Source organism: Magallana gigas, chromosome 3 (assembly GCF_963853765.1).
Source record: "Magallana gigas chromosome 3, xbMagGiga1.1, whole genome shotgun sequence".
NCBI classification, from domain to species: Eukaryota; Metazoa; Mollusca; class Bivalvia; order Ostreida; family Ostreidae; genus Magallana; species Magallana gigas.
In genome coordinates, this window is record NC_088855.1 from 5,698,029 (window position 1) to 5,718,518 (window position 20,490).

General features: G+C 34.5%; 1 protein-coding gene across 14 annotated transcripts in view; it reads left to right on the forward strand.

Moving 5' to 3' along the window:
- The window catches only part of LOC105343585 (beta-hexosaminidase subunit alpha), a 32,551-nt gene that overhangs the window by 4,576 nt on the left and 7,485 nt on the right, over positions 1-20,490 (forward strand). For 3 of the 14 annotated variants that reach the window (XM_034483305.2, XM_011450998.4, XM_034483310.2), the window contains exons 2-7: positions 9,945-10,055; positions 10,516-11,748; positions 13,739-13,851; positions 15,103-15,213; positions 18,794-18,895; positions 20,120-20,225. In XM_034483305.2, the coding sequence (XP_034339196.1) occupies positions 9,977-10,055; positions 10,516-11,748; positions 13,739-13,851; positions 15,103-15,213; positions 18,794-18,895; positions 20,120-20,225 (1,744 nt within the window). In that variant the 5' untranslated portion in view covers positions 9,945-9,976. Of the gene's footprint in view, positions 1-2,594; positions 2,624-6,135; positions 6,528-7,347; positions 7,682-7,776; positions 7,948-9,944; positions 10,056-10,515; positions 11,749-13,738; positions 13,852-15,102; positions 15,214-18,793; positions 18,896-20,119; positions 20,226-20,490 lie in introns of those variants that run through there. The other 11 variants (XM_034483312.2, XM_034483317.2, XM_066078237.1 and 8 more) reach the window with 10 other exon arrangements.

Below are 20,490 nucleotides of genomic sequence, written 5' to 3' on the forward strand. Positions count from 1 at the left end.
ACGGGTACATGAAAATAAACTTTGGCCTTAGCTTCAACTTAATTTACTTTAAAAATGGTTTTGTCTTATAAAAAACATATGTGTACAATATTTTTGAAGTTGAAGTAAATGATGGATTTGCTAGGAACTAAAAGGGGTGGGGATTAATTAAAAGATATTCTTTCTGTTCACACTTCCATTGCACATGCACTTTGTAATAATTTTTGTGTAACTCGAAATCATTTTAAATATCTAATTAAAATTTTTATATCTCTGAAAAAAGTGTAATCTTTGAGTGTGATTTTTTAAAATCTAAATATGTACATGTATATGACTTTCTAGGATAATTAGTTGCATGAAAATTTATTTGATTTTATAAACAATTCAGACTTCTATTAGGTGTCTGTGCTTTTTTTAAAATGAATAATGAGGGATGATTGAAAAAATGTCAATGTCTCAATCTGTTATGATTTTCATGTGTACAGGGTCTCCCCTGAAAGGCCAACTTATTAATTTAAAAACTTATTAGTAATATAAAATACTTGTTATAAGACAGTCATTTAAAAAAAATGTAAATGAAATGGCTATGCCTAGAGATTTATAAATCTGTAAACTAGTGCAGATGGAGTGTGTCACCTCTCGGAGCCAGATAATTTCTACTTCCTTTAATAACAGGAATGATTCATATTTCAAGTGATTTGAAAATTGAAGGTTCATTATATTTTGTATGTTCGAATCAATGAGAGGTTAGTGTGAACTCTGCTGCTTATTTGGTAGAGGTTGGCTAAGTTATGGAACTTGTGCCCAATCCCAATTGTATTTTTTGTACAATAAAAATATGTTGAAATCATTTGTACACAAAGGTCAGACTGACTACTGAATACAGACTGAATACTAGCAGAGCTTTCATTGTTGTGTTTAGCACAGGTAAAAGACTTAATCAATCAGCCTGGTGCCCAGAATCTCGCTGCATCATCCAGGAAGCATGGACTCGGTCTTCCTGGTTTGTGTTCCCTCCGTGTTCACAGAGATCTAGGTACAGGCTATAAGTTGGGCTTAATCAATGCTGATAAAGGGCTGGTTTCTGTCATGTTACCTTAAAAATCAATTGGAATGATAGTTCATTTGATACTGCATTTCAGTTTGTTTATTTGTACTATGGAGTTACCAAGAAGTTACTCTGATATAATAAAGATAATTTTGTTTACCTAATACATGTACCTGGTAATTACATGATTTTTGTGGACTCCTATGTACCTTAAGTGCAGGTTATAGTTCTGGAGTCTGTGGTAATGGTGTACAGTACAAGACGTGAAGACGAATGCAGTCAGTGAGAGGGGCAAGATAAAAGATAGATTCCTTGCTCTTACCCCAAGAAGAGGTAAAAAATCAGCAGAATAAACAATGGGTGCTACAGATACAAATAAGAGTTAAGCTGTGAGGTACACAGTCTGATAGTGACCACAATATGTACATTATTTGGCTGTACATGTAGAACATTGATAGGTAGGCGTGAGGCAGTTCTCAGGGAGCTGTGTAAATGAGGGAGCTGTGTAAATGGTCCTCCTCCGTTATTATCTACTTCCTGGACCTCTCAACAGTTGGGAGATGTCTAAGTCTTCTTATTTACAACTTTATTGTTAATAATCATTGTTTACAAGTTTTAATTTTTTTTTTTTTTTAGTGTGTGACAATTTTCTAACACTAATTAACAAAGCTCTTTTAAAGATTCTTTCCTATATTACTGGTATTTGGTGTTTTCCACATAGATTTCATTGGTGTTTATTTTCCCTATCTGCTGTTTTGTATGGTTTGGTTTTTGTTTTAGTTCAAATGATTTTATCTCTTTCACATATACCGTAAATAATTGCTCTTTTTTGGGGTTTATTGCCAAAATCTTAATGTAATAGATTGAAACAAAATTTATTGGAAAGAGTAAATGGTAAACAAAATGAATCTTTTGGCTGTGAAAGAAATAAAAGTTGACTTCCCATAATCCAGTATAGTAGATGAAAGGTCGCCTGTGTGTTTTTCATGCAAAGACATTGTTCCTTTGTCTTTGAGATCAACCAGCTAGTGTCGTCCAGACTGTCAGGGGCCCAGTCTCTAAGATGTAATGCATTCTCTGTGCCTGATACTCCCTGCCCCCGGTCTCTAAGGGGCCGTGCATTCTCTGTCCCAAATACTCTCTGGCCCTGGTCCCTGAGAGGTTATGAATTCTTTGTCCCTAATACTCCCTGCCCCCACAGTTATACAGCTGACACAGGGACTGGTTTATCGTCATCATGGTAGGGGGACAGTGTGTAACGCCACCAGTATCAGATGCAGTGAAGCTATGGACAGTGATCAGGTAGGGGTGATTATTGTACTCCCCAATATCTATGTCCAGGTAATTGTGACCTGTATATGTGTAGGCCGTCTTGTTATCACGTTATCTGTGCTGGTATATAGCAGTTCTACAGTAATAGTGACTTTAAAATAACCTTTCTAGGATATGTTGTTCTCCCCCGCAATGGAAAGTGTTTGCGGAGAACATAATTAAGACTCTACTTGATTTCTGAACTTTTCTGTCACTTGTCATAAGTGATTGGTCTTTAGTCACAGCTAGAAGAGTAGTACTTGTAACATCTCTCAGGATACTGAGGTAATGATATGACTATGAGATGTAGTTTTTGTTTTGCCAGCTGCCCTGTTTAAACAGTTATTGAGATGTTTAGTCTTGCACTTTAGCTTTTGCAAGAATTTATCACTTTTCTCAGAGATTCTCACATTAGTTGTGTCGTGTGATTGTTGCAATTTCATTGAATGTATTTAGAAGAAAAATTCTTTAAAACCGTGTTTGGATCTGTGGACAAAACTCATTACGTGGGAGGCACCTCAACGAGTAGCAGATCAGTTCACTGTTAGACAAACCAGAGCCATTTGCTTTCAAGCTACAACTTGTTTTGGGAAAAGTTTTTCAGGTTTAATGCAGTATAACATGGTATGATAGTTGTTTGGTCCAAATCTTCTCTTACCCCGGTGTAAGCAGACCTCTCTGTGGCTAAAGCGATGCTCCCCTTCTCTGTGATAAGAGATTACAGCCTTCCTAGTTACACGGCAGAATGTAGAGAGATATTGCTACCAGGTTTTGCAAAAATAAACATTCACATTATTCCAAACTTATCCTGTTTTAAGGTAACAAGTATTAGTTGTATACACACATGCCAATCTTGGAAGGATAATGCATATCCCTGTTTCTTGTCATTCACAAGAAATAAAATCCTGGCTGATCTTCTTTAATTATTGTATAATAGGTGAATCCAGTAAACTAGAGTTAAGTTCTATAGCTCTACAATGTGGATCAGATTGATGTGTAGGCGGTCATTATAGAGTTAAGTGTCTATAGCTTGGTGTCTGCGATGGAATAGTTGCATGTTCAGGTATAGTGAAGTGTTAAAGTTCATGTAAATGAAGATTGTAATGATGAAAAAATGCTGTTTCTTCCCCTCCCCCCAAAAAACCCTATATTTTTTCTCTTTTGCTGATATCTAACTATACTCGTGAACTCTAGCTCCAATACACAGTGGGCCATCACTTTAGATTTATACATGTATTATGGTAGATTGTCCAGGCCTCACCATCATCAAACCACTCAACTAGGACCTCAACTAGAATTCTTAAAAAAGAAAATTATGAATATTTGAGGTAAATACACTCAAGAATTGACCAGAGGAAAGTTGGTTACAGTGGAGCCAGATTAACAATAATTTTGGAAATAATAGACCTTGGAAGTATGTTAACAACACTGAGTTTTTATTTGAATTTTTCTTGAAGGTCAAACATCCACGCCACTGAAGCTGTTGTTTGCATACTTCAGTACCTATAAACTAGCATGGTATATCAAAGCAACTAATATTTCTGCTTGAATTCTGATCTCCTTGGCATTAATGCAGCAAATTGTTTAATGTACCAAAATCTGATATGGATTCTACCATACAGTTAACTAGTGATTATATGATTTCATGATAATCAAACCATGTGGAAAATTTTATGAGGCTTCTTTACTCCATCTTTGTCACGTTGTTACCCCCAAGCAATTTGTGGATGTTTTCTTTTGAGATGAAATAAGATTGATATTTGAAAGTAACTCAGTTTAACAATTTTTGTTTAATTTTTTTGAGATTTTACTTGTCATGATGCAATGCATGTCTCTGAATAGAAGAGGAAGGGCATCAGTGAGTTATTGAAAAGTTAGAAATCCTGATGAATAGATAATGCATATTAAGCAGGTTGGGATGTTTTATGGGAAACTTTTACCTGTTCACCTAGAGCTGTAGCATACAATTGTGTACAAAACAGAGATGATGGATATATACGTACAGTCGTATAGTCCTAGTAGTCACTTAATGAATTACAACTGTCAGAAATATCAGAAATAGGCCCAGTGGGTTAGAAAGCTTATCTGTGGAACAGAGTGGCTCTAAAACAACAGATTTCCTGTGAGTTTGTACCTGTGTTACATACATTTTGTGTATAGCCGATCAGTCCCTGTACGGTGGCTGTCAGAGCTTGTGTTACCTGCGTACCTATTTGTTTGAGCTCTGTGTTAAGATAACATTGGGTTCACAACTACGACAAGAAAAATGTTTGTTCGCAGTTACTAGTTAGTGTTTTTGTATTTAAGTCAATATTAGTTGAAATCAATATTTAAACTGCAAATACTTGAGTCTGAAATACCTTTCCATTTTTGTGAGTCACTGAATATTACATGATAAAATGTACTTTGATACTTTTAAATCACATTTAAAATTGAAAAATTTGTAAGACTTAAGTGAAAGACAGACTGCTTTTAGTAATGAAAATTTAAGAAAAATAACTTTGCATTCATCATGGTTCAAGGAAAACCTTGACTATGAATAAGTTGAAGTTGCAATGAAATAGAGAATGATATTGAAGCATGATATGTCATGGATTGTGAACTGAATACTTATATGTCACTGACTGTTTAGGTACTGTAGGAGCACATATATTCGTTGGGTTAAAATTCTGTTGTTTTTAAACCGAAAAAACTTAATTTAATTTCGTTCTATCATAATCTCTAAAATGTATTATGTATCGACTCAGTGTCTCTGCATGTATTTATTAATACTGTGGTTAAATTCATCATGGATTTAATTTTGTAAAATAAGTGTGTAAAAGCAAATAATCCTAATTACATCATATTGATGTCTAGAAGATCATCTTTAATATTTTTAAAAATTGATGTTTTGGAGCAAATATATGATGTTTCCTGACTGTTTTTGATGAGGATCGAAACACAGCTCATGCTAGCTCTATCACTAAATGCATAAATTTGCCTAATATGCTAAATGTATATGTATACCAATGTATCTAACCAACACTGTAATGGAATAAAGTAAATATTATGTCATATTTCAAATAATTAAATGAACTCCTATGTGATCATATACCACAAAATCAATTTTTTCTCTTGAAATTTTAAATATTTCAAATGCTAGGTTATGGAAAATTAATACATGTAGTATAATTTGTATTACTCTCTTATTACGTGACAAGCAAATCTAACTGTTTTATTATTTATTAGAGCTTACTAAGCAGAAATGGCTTATTAAAAGCCAATGTTGTTACCCTGTTTCAATAGAAAATTCACCAGTCATTGACAATATTAGTAATTATAGCATATAAAAAATGTTATTCTGCCTTCAATACACCCATGAATACCGGTACACATGCCCGAATGGATTCAATTATTATGATATGTCTTTTTTTTGTGGGGCTAGTATAGTGCGTAGATTAATAGCCGGTATGAAGAGGCGCTATTTCAAGTCAGATTTTTAAAATCTATAGACTTCAAGGTTAAGACTCAAGAGAACACACTGCTTATATAAATGAGGGACTGTTTAAATATCACTGTTTAGCTAGAATAGACAAACCGAAAGAGGTCATACAACTTTTAGTTTTGCCCTCAGGAAAACACAAGGGATCTGGACATTTAAAACTGGTTGACATGGAAATTTGAAGGTGCTTTAATTCATGAGACTGTCGGATGTAAGATAGAGACCCACGTTCATAGTCGACACGGCTCAGTGAGTTGTACGCTAAGGCTACTCATCCTTGGTGAGTTAAATATACGAAAAAACGTTCCAATTATTCCAGGAATCTGCAAAGTAATTCCAATTAGTGATGCTGATTTGATCTAGGAGTTGGATAATATAACTATCGTAGTTGAAAGTTGATCTATTTTGAAAGTGTTGTGCTAAATTTGAAAGGAGGACTGCATGGGATATTGTATTACTGGTGCCTCCACATTCCAACTTAACTGGGGGCTGAATCATCTCCTCCAGGAAACAGTTTACACATATCTATGTCAACTGGTCATCTGTGTACATGTAGTACTAAAACTAAGTTATAAACAAACAGGCGAAGTGGGTTATCTTAATTGCCAGCTCTGGGGATGGACTCGGTATTTCACTGGTACGCATGCTGTCCCAGCTACTGTGCTACTATGGGCTACTGACAGTGCCACATGGATTTTTATAGTGTAGGTAGGTGATATCTTCTTCATTGGGAGTAAGTAAGACCAAATTTATTTTCATGTGTATTTGGGAATTAGGATCGATACTGCAGATAATCCATGTAAATTCTGCTGTTGATAAGACAGGCCATTGAGAGAATGATTAACTCACGATATTGTGTTTGACATTGGCTATCGAACTAACAGAAATGCTGATTAATCTATAATCCTTGATAAGACATTTCTACTATCTGATTTTAATATGTATGTTCATAAACTTGAGAAGACCCTTTTGAATAGTGAAATGCAGGAAAGATTTGGAATGTATCGTTTAAAAACTATAGAGAGATGCAACATAATACTCTTTTCAAAACCTGAAATCATAATGGGGGCAATTTATTACCTATAAGTTAAACTACTACAGAAATGTGAAACATGTTTTTGCTATAATAGATTTTGGCTTTTATTGAAGTGTAAGTCTAAGCTCTGTACTTTTAAAAACTGAACATTCTCTGCAGCTTTCCCCAAGTACATTGATAAATGAAACACTGAACCATTGAAACAAGTGGCATGTTGTTTGTGAACTGAGATCTTAATGAAGTGAAAGGTTGAGATAATTTTGACACACAAAAGATTTGCTTTGGGTAATGGACAACTACGTTTTCATGCTTTGATTGAATTAAAAGCAAAGCGGCATGAGAATGCAAGGAGTTGTTTCGAAAAAGATATTGCGTATGTAGAAATGTTTGTTTTTGTAATTAACCAATTATTTAGCATAATGCGGAGAATTCTACACTGATCGAGGTTTATAAGGAAATTATTTTAATTCGGGAAAAGAGGACAGTTTAGTGGTGTGTTGTCAGTCAGGGAGAAGAGATAGAGGAATTAATTGTTATTTGTGGGTTGTAATTCCTTGTTTTTATTGTGGATCACTAAACAAGTGTGTTTTATACGTAACCCTCCGAGGTCATTGTTTGTCTGATCTAACAGGCATCTCGCTTTCACTTTGATGCAACGTCGCCGGAGAATCGCGTACAGTGCGAGTGACACGTTACTGGAGATGTATTTTATCCAGTATGTTGGTTATTGAATTTCATCAAGGATAATTGGCTCATACTGGAGGTTCAATGGACGTAATTTGTGAACTTTGAACAGTGTACTGGTACTCTAACTTTCTCTTATTAAGTAAGTTCATGTTCCTGAGAGCGATTTGGGAACAGGTGCATGTAAAGTTTTTGTCATGACAATTGTCATGTACAATATGGAGTAAAAACAGGTCACAAATTATACGTTTTACTTGTCAACATTTCTGAATCATAACTTCCTCGTGCATGGCATCATCAGTGATTAGGGCATAAGAGCAAGCGTTACATGTAGACTGGGATAAATTGATTCCCAGTTTCCAGTGACCACGCGCATGTGCTTGAAATTGCTAATTTCTATATAATTAGGTAGGTAATCATCATATTTGTAATTTTTTTTTTCATGGAAAAAAACTAATATTCATCACTAGCTAAGATTTTAGATTTGTTTACAGGTACTTTAATTATCATTATTTTCACTGCCAAAATACTTGGCTGTCCAAAAAGCTGCATTTTATGCAAATTTGGCAGTTTTATTATTTGTGCAGGGTTTCAGAAAATCATTTTAATTTAGTAGACAATCACGAAATGTTACTTATTCAGATTTGCATCTTGTGCGAAATAGAGTGTTGGTCAGTCATGCATGATCTGCCACTATGGCAGGCTGGGACAGTGGGGTAGCTGATGGACTCAAGTGCTTTGGCTGCAACTTTAAATGATGTCTGAGATAGTAGTTATCAGGTGTTGTAAAATAAATAAAGTTAAGTTTGTTTTTTTGATCGATTTCATTTGTTTTCAGTATAGCATAGTCTATACTTGTATTGTAATCCACCTGCATAATCTCTCTCTCTCTCTCTCTCTCTCTCTCTCTCTCTCTCTCTCTCTCTCTCTCTCTCTCAAAATCAGCTTCACTTCATATGAAATATACAAAACTGTACTATTAAGTAGAAATAGTATAAAGACTATGTAATATGTTTATAAAAATGTTACAATCATTATTATGTCACATATGTACATATTTTGTGAAACGAAAAACCCAAAAAAGTTAAGTTTTTTCCCTGTAAAAACATCTCTGTCTAGTCACATCCTGAACATTTAAGAAACACATTTGTTGCGTGTATATTTTACAAATTTGTATCCTGTAAACATTTGAAATTCAGTTTCTTGGTATTTAAATGAAAGAAGAGGGTTTGTGAAATGGTTTCAACAAATGGATTAAAACATTAATGAAGTATAAAACCAAGAAGTGTTTGGTATATATGTTTGTTTATTTGACTAATTAAGACTAGGTTTATAAAATATATTTAGAATACAGGTTTAACTTTACACAGACTTAAAGTCTGTGTAAAGTTAAACCTGTATTCTATTGTATACGTGTACCTGCGTGATTAAAATCGATAGCCCTTTGTTTTAAAATAGCTGTCTGTGTACTTTAAATTAGTTTACCTGGTAGTTATTTAACTTTGACCAACTTCCAGCCTGATTATACACTTTCACTGTCAGTTATAATCAGTTAAATATGTTAACAGACAACAGACAGCTTTCCTCGTGATTACACAGCTTACAACAGTTTACTTGTTATACATACGTGTAATTGCAGCTTACATCTTTTTGGTTCATTAGTTTATGAATTACACATGCATTTCTGATGCATTTTAAATTTGACAGACCTGTTTACCTATCGAAAGCACCAATAAAACCCGCAAGTTGATGAATGAGCGGGGATCATGTCTCCTTCAGTGCTGTTTTAATTCTATGCAAAGCATCCTTTCGATAATTCAAATTCATATTGCATACTAGATTCCTATGAATGTTGAGCTGGAAACAATGTCAATCAATTTTGTATTACATTTATGATTCGTTGAGTAGTGTAGTTATTATAGAACGTATGCTATATTGCTTTCATAATTACCAGCTTAACTGGCCATAAAATGTCAGCAAGAAAGTGTTCACATGTTTTATGGTTTCATGACCTCAGCTGTTTCAAATGAAATCATGTGAAAACGATCTCAATGAGTATTTGATCTGACTGTATATCACATAGTTGCAAGTTCAGGTCATTGAAAGTGGCAGTATCTGTGTGTACAGAACATATTCAGCACATGCATTGAATAATTGATTATTGAAATAGTTATAAGTATTAAATGATTCTTATTAATCTGTAGCCAGTTCCACCCATTTGAAGCAGCTACCGGTAGATAGGAAATGTAGCACATTTGGATTATGTATTGTGTGTTTATGATAGTTTTATGTGCAACAAAAGTGAACTTGATGTATTTTGGAGTCTTTTTATGTATTTATGAATGGTTTTATGTATTTAGGAGTGTTTAACGTATTAATATGAGAGTTATTTTATGTACTTGTAGCTAACTCAGATCCATGAAGCCACACGACTAAGATGAAGTTATTCCTTCCCCTGCTCAGTACGACGATCTTACTTATCAAGGTCACCTGTGATCCAATCCAACAGGGTCAAGGTAATTTTAAGTTTATTATCCCACCCCACCCCCCAAATCTGAACAAGAATATTTGGTAAGGGTGTATCACTCAGATAAAAAGTCTAATGAATCAAATATTGTGCCACCAAGTAGCACTTTTAAGTGAAATTATCAGTCCTTCCCAAAGGTCAAATAAAACGGTTTGATATCTTGGATTTTAAGCAAAGGAGAATTAACAATTATTCACTGAAATGCTTAAGTCTTGGAAAATCAATAGACCTTGAATTTACTCACATTTGGCTCTAGAAGTATGTGATTGTCGATAAACTGTAAAATTCAAAGTACTGGTACCCATTTACTGAGATGTCAGTTCACTATGTTTTCTATATTATAGTCATAGTTTTAATTTCTTTGTCTTTTTTGTGATATCAATATATAACTTTTCTTAACTCACTGAAACTGCGTCAAATGTTTATGAATTACTTTTGTTTCTTTCCAATGAATGCTTTACAAGGAGGTCAAGCTCAGAATGCTGTATTGAATGGTCAGAATGGAATCCATGACAGTGAACTCAACAAGGTAAACAATGACCAGAAACTGTCCAATCAGGGAGTCGCCAGCGTAACCAAGGCTCCCAAACGCCGCAAACGCAAAAAGCACCGCAATGTCTCTGTACCAAAAGAGAACATTCCCAATGCTGGGGTCAGGGCTCCAAACCCAGCAGACATCAAAGACCCTGTGTTTAATGTGCAGGATATTGTGAAAAAAGCCAAAGAGGATAGCTTAAAAGAAACCACTCAAAACAGGGGTGTTCCCCAGGTGAAAATGATCCAGGATGTCCAACAGAATAAGGTTGAGGGCATCCCAGTTCAAGCCTTTACAGCCGACCAGAAGGCAAAAAATGTGGTGGTGGGAGGGGACATTAATAATCAAAATGTTGTGAAAGAAGGAAACCAAGCAGCCAATCAGATTAATGGACTGCAAAGTCAAGACAGTCAAAACAATGCAAAAGTTCCTGCAGCCAATGCAAATTCTTATGATCAAGTCGCAAACAATTTAAATAATGTGCATCAAGAGGTTGTTCGCGGAAATGTTGAAACAAATAACCAAAATCAACAACAGTATAACAATAACGCTAATAACAATAACGCTAATAACAATGTGAATAATGCTAACTTTCAGGTGAATAACAATAACAATTTTAATAATGCCAACAATAATAACTTTAATAATATGAATAGTAACAACAACAATGGCTTTGTTCAACCTGCTGTAAATGCTGAAAGTCAGCGACCAGGAATGAAGGATAGTCTAAAGATTGTGTGGGATTGGAGCGACTTTCTGATCAACTACGAGACGTATGTCATGCCAGAGCAGAAAAACCGCAGGGCACCGCAAGCCACCACAGGAGAGCCCTGGCCAATGCCGCAGTATTACGTTGCAAAAGCTAACAAAGTGTATCGCATCGACAAGGATAAGTTTCGATTTAATATCGTCAAGGAATCGTGTGATATCATAGAGAGGGCAGTGGAACGTTACCGCGATATGATCATAGAGGACACGATAATGGATATGTACAACAATCTGCAGCACGCGCAGGGAACTAGTATCCGAGACGTCAGCCTCAAGTACAACGATGACATCTACGTTAAAGCGGAGGCAGTGCAGGTCGTCAACATCAAAATCCGCAGACCCTGTACCAAGTTCCCGAATGATCAGATGGACGAATCTTGTGAGTACATTATGGTAACATTTTGCTGTAGAACTGTGTAAAGCTAGAGCAGCTAAACCCATTTTTTTCTCTTTTGTATGTCACAAATAGTAATAGATCTTGATTTCACTATTGAAACAGGTACCGGTATGTGCAGGACATTGCAATATGGAATTTTTGTTTGGCCTTTTAAAAAGGATCCACTGCTAATCTAAATGAATATTTCTTTAACTAAGATGAGGAAATTTGGCTGCATTTTTAACATGTCTCCAATGAATTTCATAATTTAGGCATGAATTTTATGAAATTTGTTTGAGCCTCTAAAAAAAATGTCAACAGTGTTTTTGTGTCTTTTTTTTTGGTGCTTTCAGCAGATTTTCACGATGTGTAGATAAAAAAAATATAAGTTTTCAGTTTATTTTTTCATAAAAAATATTCAGAATTTTAATACCTGGTAATATTCTTTTTTGAATAGGTGTGCTTTTTTTAGACTCAAGAATCTTGTTTGTCAGGTTTTGCTTGAGAGTTTGCTTTAACTGCAGTCTAGTGAAAACCTTTGTCATTTGATGATAAGAGATCAGAGACAGGATTTTATCAGATGGAGGTTTAGAATTAAATATATGGATTTAAAAAGAAAAAGTAGCAAGATGTTTAAAAATGAAATTCTTCGAAAGTCTGTTCATATATGTAGTGGTGTATCTGTTGAAACAAATGTTTTATTATTCATATTTTGTGTCAACATTGCAAAATTCTCTCATTGATTTTGTGAAAGAAGTTTCCTTCCCTTCAGTTTCCCATGTGATCTAAAACTATCAAAGTTCAAAGCAACAATTGTTTTCCCTGATGCGGTTTTATAATGTCCCACTTACAGAGTAAATGATGCAAGAAGCATTCTTATCTTCACCCACCAATTCCTGTTTGTGAACTGCTGAAGCTTTGGTTATATCATAAGACTATTAGATTATACAGAGTTTGGGACAGACAGTATATTTTAGCACTGTATCCCCAGCCATGGATCACTATGCATAACTGAGGAAATGCATAGCTCCAAGATTAGTGTTAGTTATATATATGTCACTATTGAAGCAATATAAGATCTCTTATGATTTGTGATACATGTAGTATATGGTTTTATCCTATGAATTTGGTGGGTTTTTTTTCCCAAAGCCTTGGAAAGTGGATAGAAAATGCACAACTCATTTGATAAAAATCAAATACAATCACAAATCATTAGAAATTCTTTTTATCCTTTTATAGATCCTGTTTTCATGTGTGAATTATTATTTCATTGGATTTCTATGCAAAGAATTAAGCTAAAACATTTCAATAATGCATAAAGATTCCTTGTGACATCATCATAATATATAAATAATAAAACATTATTAAGAGGGCTGAATGGGCATTGACTTTTTTAGACTGTTTTGTTCTCCTTAGAAGAAGAGCTCTATATAAAGATATATTAAATGATCAAATTTAAAAGCAGCCAGACAAATCATATCAAAATTTAAGATAGATTTGATGGGTAAATCGTTGATCACCCAGCCTCTTTAGATAGGTGATATCCAACCCCTAATGAAACGGACTGTGTGATAAATAAGGATGTTTTATGTGAAGGTCAGAACCTGGTGATATCTGATGAGTAGACACACAGAGATGTTTGACTGTGGGATCATATTTAACAATAATTGATCTGAAATTTAAGTCTCGAAGGATGACATGCAAGGCCTCAATTTTTTGTGTTCTTTATGCGTGTGACTCAGTGTACATATTAGATAAAGATATAGGTACTCAGGAAATAGTTCAAACAAACTAGGGCATACAGCCAAATGTCTCTTATATTTGTTTTAATAAATGAAAAATTTCAACAGAAACTAGTATACATTTGAGAAGATTTGCATCTTCACAATGATTGAACCTCGTATAATATTTAAATATTTTCATATCATTGTACTTTAATAATAAAATGTACCTTATGGACACTATGAATGAGATCATATAACTGTCATTTTAGATGACGTGTTTGTGAAGAAGTCAGGGTCCTACATCTGGGCCAATGAGGTGTGGGGTGCACTGCGGGGTCTGGAGACATTCAGTCAGCTGGTGTTCCGCGGGACGGACAACGTGGTAAGTCACATGACAGGTCATCATCAAGCATGCAACAGAGTCAAAATTCATCATCAAACACACAGTCAAATTCATAATCAAACATACAAACAAACACACAGAGTTCAAATTCATCATCAAACACATGTAGTCAAATTCATTATTGAACACACAACAAAGTCAAAGGTAATGTCAAAGACACAGAGCCCAAATTCATAATCACTTTCCCTCAATTTGGGAAATCCAATGGAAAGATGATCAAAAGCAGTCAAATTTAATATGACCATTTTGTTTGATAGTAATATTTGATGTTTATTTTTTCTTATTAAGCTCTCAAAATTATGTGCACTGATATACTACACATATCAGTCAGGGATGCGACTGAAATCCATCATATTGAAAAATAACTGGTTAATGTCATTTCTACTAACTTACAGACTTATCAATTTGGTAAAAATGATGAAATATAGTCATATTCATTTTTCAGAAGTCACTCTATATCTTAAAATAAACTCCAAATAGTTATGACTGTTTTTATCATTATTTTAAAAATGATTGATTTCTGTTATAACTAAAATTCAGTTTTATGACTAGAAATCATTATTTTTAAATAAATTGGTAAGTCTGGGTGCAATTAATTATCTCATTTGTTTTACTGGGGGCACACTAATTTATCTTGGTTTTAACTGAGAATCAAGGGGTATAAAGATGTATAAATTATTTAGTTAGTAGAAATGACAATCAGTTATTTTTCAATATGGTGGATCTGACAGCATATATTAGAGACTTTAATGGATAAGTCATTCAATGAGTTTTATAGCTAGAGCACGACCTATTACCTCAGTCCAAGCAAAGTAAAACATGGGAGAAGGACCCATGAGGTCCTGATATAGCAATGCACTGAATAATTGATACAAAAACAGACCCCAGGGAGGTTATTTAGGGCCATATTTATAGGCTTAAAATACATGAACCCAATTGCACCATATGTTCCAAAATTGGACTTTAGAAAAGTTCTTCAATAGATAAGAAATCAAAGGTAGTCAATATATGAACCCGATTACATTAATAGTTCCTAAACTGAACATCAGAAATTTTATTTAAGAGAGAAGTTAATCAATATTTAAAGAAATTTGGTAAAAACAAAAACATGTACTATAGATATGTACAATTGGAAAAACACAAATATTGTAAAATCATCTAGAATTCCTTTTCAAGTGAAACTTTATGGCCTTTTCAAATTTAAAAATTCTTTTTTTTCTTCACTTTTAGCTGTATATCAAAGATACTGTGATCAATGATTACCCACGATTCCCTCATCGAGGAATTCACATCGACTCTTCACGGCATTATGTTTTCAAAGAGGTCATATATGATGTATTGGTAGGTAACAATGCTATATCACTATGCTTTGAAGGCAGGATATATAAAATATTTGTAACAGGTTTGAGGTGATGCAAATCTCACGCAGTGCCTATGAATTATGAAAAAGCATGAAAAATTCACACCGAAAATCTTCAACAATAATCCAGAACTTTTTCCATCAATATCATCAATATTTTAGTTTTTGCTATAAACAAGTCTCTTTGTGTTGCATTTTTGTTCTGTAAATGATTCTTATAATCTGTTCATTGAACTTTTGATCCTAAGGGATGGCATTATCATTTTACCTCGTGTTTACAATGGCCTGTTATTAAGTTGGAGGCGAACATGATATTGAACTATACAGCCCTTCAAGGTTTTAATCTGTTGCATAATTATAACTAAGGTAACAATTCACAGATCGATGCCGATTACATTGCTTTCATTTTGTTCTGACATCTGGGACAAAGAAATGAATAAGTTTTTGTAGTTTGAACAAAAGTAGCAGGTAGACATAAAAAGCAGACTTGTTTCCATCAGATACTGTTGATTAACTGTGGCTGATGGTCCTGCCCATACAATGGTTCCTATGGTTGTCAATTCATTGGTCCCCTGCTCGATAAGCAAGTCCGACATCCAATGTAAATGTGTAATTTCTTACATGAACAGAAAACCGTAAGTCGGACCACAAAAAATACATAAAGTCAACCACGAAAGAATCTTATTGTGCAAAGGGTCGTTATTTTCATCTAATGATTAATTCTTTCTGCCAACAAAACAACATTATAGGGACCTCTGTTGGTCGAAAACCTCTCTAGAGAGGAGAGAATTATAAACACTAAGGCAATAGATAAAGACTTTGTGGCTGCCAAGGATTGATTTTATTTGTTATATTAATGTAAATAAGACCCTTCTTTTCATAAAATCTATCTACCTTAGATACTTTTTCCTTATTTGTTTTATACAGGAAACAAAACAAATCTTCTCTGGACATATCTACATTTCTTTGAACACTTATCAAATTTTCTTTTCTTCAAAAGACTTCTAATAAGGAAGGTATGGATAAAGATTAAAAATTGTAGCAATAATTCAATTTAACAACTAAGGAAAAGCATTGCTGCTATGCAATGGAAATCCAATACTTCTGAGACCTTCAAGTGTCTGTTGACCCTGACAAAGAGCCTTTGTAAGGTGAAGAAAATGACTGATCAGTGGTAGACTGGTGTAGTGCTGCACCATCCATCACGAACCTGACACCAGTAGGGGGCCATTTACTGTCTATAGGCTCGGAGACAATCTCCCCAACAGTTTCACTTTATCTATTAACTTCTCAGTGTCATTAAAGGGTTTTCTTATTACTGTCAAATGGACATAAACACCTTTAACTTTACCAGGATAATAGAACATCATGATCATTGGAAGATAGCTTATCCCTCCAGATCCTTGGATAAGTTGGAAGTAGAATTGGAAGTAGAATTGATCAGGGTCCCATTCTGCAGCTGCCGTGTAGTGAACAATCTGTCTGTCTGTCCGTCTGTCTCTCTGTCCATCTAATTTCATTTGTTGGGATCATATTTTTTTTTAAGTTGCAGTTAGAAAATCCATCCTTGTAAAATGCTTGCTAGATGTTTTTTGTGTGTGTGTGTGGGGGGGGGGGGGGGGGGGGCAGTCAAGCTTAATAAAAAATGGACCTTATTCTTTAAAATTAGCCCTTTAGAACTATGTACTTTGCCAAAAGCTGGACCCTATTTCAACAGTGTCTAGTGATGTTAGCTTTAATGCTTTGATTCAAGGTAATTTCAACAGGTCAAGGCCATTTAAGCAGTTTAACATGTCTTTTAAATGTTTCTATGACTTGCAGAAAATTGCCACACCAAATACTTTCAAGCTCCTTTAATCTAATATTTTTGATTCAATTCATTTTATTGACTTTACTATGTTGGCATACAGTCAAAAGAAATCAAATGACAGACAAAAGAATATTACACTATATAACATAAAGGCTTGCAAGACAATTTTATACAATTCTTTTTAGTCCCTGGAACTGTTTTCTCTGTTTAGGCATTTATCCAAGTAGGCACAGAGAGAATATGTAGTATTATAATTGGTCATGTTGTCAGGATAGTGTGTAATCGTCAGGGAATCTGTAGATGACAATGTCTCCTGTTATGTAGCTTGAGGATTTGAGCTCAGCTCCTAATAAAACTGTAACAATATACAATGTAAGCGTAAATTATCACAGAAATAGGATTTTTCACAGGGTTATGCTTTTTGGGGAGTCTCGCAAGGGAAGTTTGTTGCACTGTGATTCAAGAGCCATGTGTATAAATTTATTTGGGATAGTCTTCAGATGTTTTTAACTCTACAACATTGAATCACATGGCCTACTTGATGGGACTCGTCTACATAATGAAGGTGCTACCAAAAACTCTTCCCTTAGTACTTAACTAAGGAGTATGTTTTACAGATATAATGGATCCAGCTCATCCTCTGTCAATGACTTCCTGGTTATACAGCGCATGTCAACAGTGAAATGTATTTTGTTCATTATAACCGTCTCATTCTTCATGTCCTTAGAAAATTTGCTTTGTAATGGCATCAGTTTGTTCTCCAACAAGATAGGAAAGACACTGGAGGGCCCACTTGCAGTGAATATTGTTGATGCATTTACAGTTTGATCCAACGACAATCAATGCATTAGGCCACACCAATATAATTGTTTGTTCATCGGACATTCAGTGAAAAAGAGTACAAGTGGGCGAGCGATTAAATAATATAATGGTTATTTTTTGTTGCCAAAAATTTTAGGCGGTACATAAATAGATTTGAGCGGACAATAATATTTTTTCCACTTGTTTCTGATTTATGAATTAAAACTATTTAAGATGTGAAAAATATAGCAGAAATAAAACAGAATTCCTGGATGTGGGAAATTGATAATAATATTATTTGTTTAGTTTACTTTAAATACAAGGGCGTGGGGTCCGATGAAGAGGAAATTATATTGGTGTGGCCTTATTGGTATCCATCACTTCACATGTCACCCCGTCTGGGACAGAACTATTATCCTCTCAAATTATCGAAGCTGGCTTCCTAAATCATTGATATTGTTGCCTACAATGAATGGCTTCAAATTTAGGGACTTGCTGTTCATGCCACAATCTCTTGCCTAAAGTCGGATCAATATTCTTGCATCATTCTGAATCAAAGCAAATATTGATGCTTTTTTCAGATTATAAGTGGTTTTCCTTTGGGAGTATGTTTGGTACAAAATTCTGTTTATGATAGTATGCGGGCTATTTATTAGCTGCATGTTAACTCCAGCCAACACCGGTATATTGTCAGTTATCTAATAGATAGTACGCACACTTGAAACAGAATTATGTGAACTTGAGACTTTTTGCTCACTACAATTGTATGAAACACCTCACAAGCTTTCAGCAAAAATCAAATTGATATAAACCATAAGTTAATGTTGTCAAACCGTGTATGAGTACTGGGCTACACGAGTGATTGTAAAATGCTTGAAAATAACCTTTTGTGTATTGTAACTTGTTTCTTGCCCTCACTGTACAATGTTTTACTCTTTTTTTTTATGTAGGAGGGAATGGCCCAGAATAAGATGAATGTGATGCACTGGCACATAGTGGACGACCAGTCCTTCCCTTACCAAAGCAAGGCCTTCCCCGAACTCAGCGAAAAGGTACGCTAATTCTTTGCGACTCAAACACTAATCTCAGTCTCGCCCACAAACTCAGACTCACCCACAAACTCAGACTCACCCACAAACACAAACTCAGACTTACCCACAAATACAAACTCACCTGTCAATTCTCAGACTCGGACAAATTTACTCCATGTTCAGAATGTAAGAAAATAAAAAAATTTAAAATGTTAGTTGGATAAAATTGATACTTCGTGTACATGATTTTTATGAAAATTTATAAACAGCAAATTAGTGTAAAGTACTAAAGGCTCCAATATGAATTTGCATCAGACCAAATCAAGAATAAGAGATATAAGAGATTGGGAAAAGATTAGGAACAGTTCTTGATTTTAAGTGTCAGTTTTGAAATGTATGAGATTACATGTCACGTGAAATACTGAAGTGTGTTTTAAGTAGTTTTTGTCCATATAGTTGTCCTTAAGAAAATGTTTAAGTGCTGTAAGTTTGTATACCATTGATAGAGAGAAGAGGAAATAAAGACAAGTGATATGTCTGAATCAAGATATTTATAGACAGAAGGAAGGTGTAGGGATTACATCTTAAGAGTTTGATTCACTTCCTGGTTCAGACTTTCACTGCATAACATGTAAGACTGAAGGAAGATATTGTAATATTAATCTTTTAGGGTCTGAGCATACCAAATTGTACTGTTATATGCATAAGAGCACACAATTTTTCACACGTTTTAGAATTGAATTGAAACTTGTTGAGTATCCCCAGGAGAGGAAGCAGGGAAAGATCTGACTTTGTTTCATTTAATTGCCTGTTTAAGTTTGGTCTGAAATAATAGTGATTCTGTCGACCCCTACTGAAAGGCTGTTGTCTCTGCCTGGTCAGATCTAGTTATGGAAGACTGGTAGGGGACATGTGTTGCTTGGGTAAAATCTCAGCATACTTGTTCGTCAAATGATGAATAAGAAAGCTAATTCCATTATATTACATTCCTTTATGTTAATGCTTATTAATATATTTTCAACAGTGTGAAGTTTAGGAAAATGATCAGTTGATTTATCATTGATTGTTCAGTAACCAATGCTTAAGGTTGAAGTGAGACTTAGTGAGTTTTACACAGGTGGGTGATGTGGCCTATGGGTCTCTTGTATGATATGGAGAACAAAGATGGAAAGATAATAGAGTAAACAGCATAGTGGAATACAATGCAAACTGACACCACTTTGATTAATAATGAATATTCTGTAGGGTGCCTATCATCCCAGCTTTGTGTATACTCCAGAGGACATTGCTGATATCATCGAGTATGCCAGAATGAGAGGAATACGTGTGATGCCAGAATTTGATACCCCAGGTTAGATCAATATATTCTATAGGCATCAATCAATACTATCAATTATGGATGAGAATCAAAGCTTTATGACTTTATATGATATTCCCACTGTTCCCCAGTTTGAGGGATTATATTACAATGCAAGCATAGAAAGTTTTGAATATCAAATATGTTCATGTCTGATTTTAAAATATAAAAAAATATAAAAAGGGAAGTCAATGAGGAATTGAGTACATATATTTGATGAGTGCTCGACTAAAGCCCTCAAATATATCATGATTCCTAC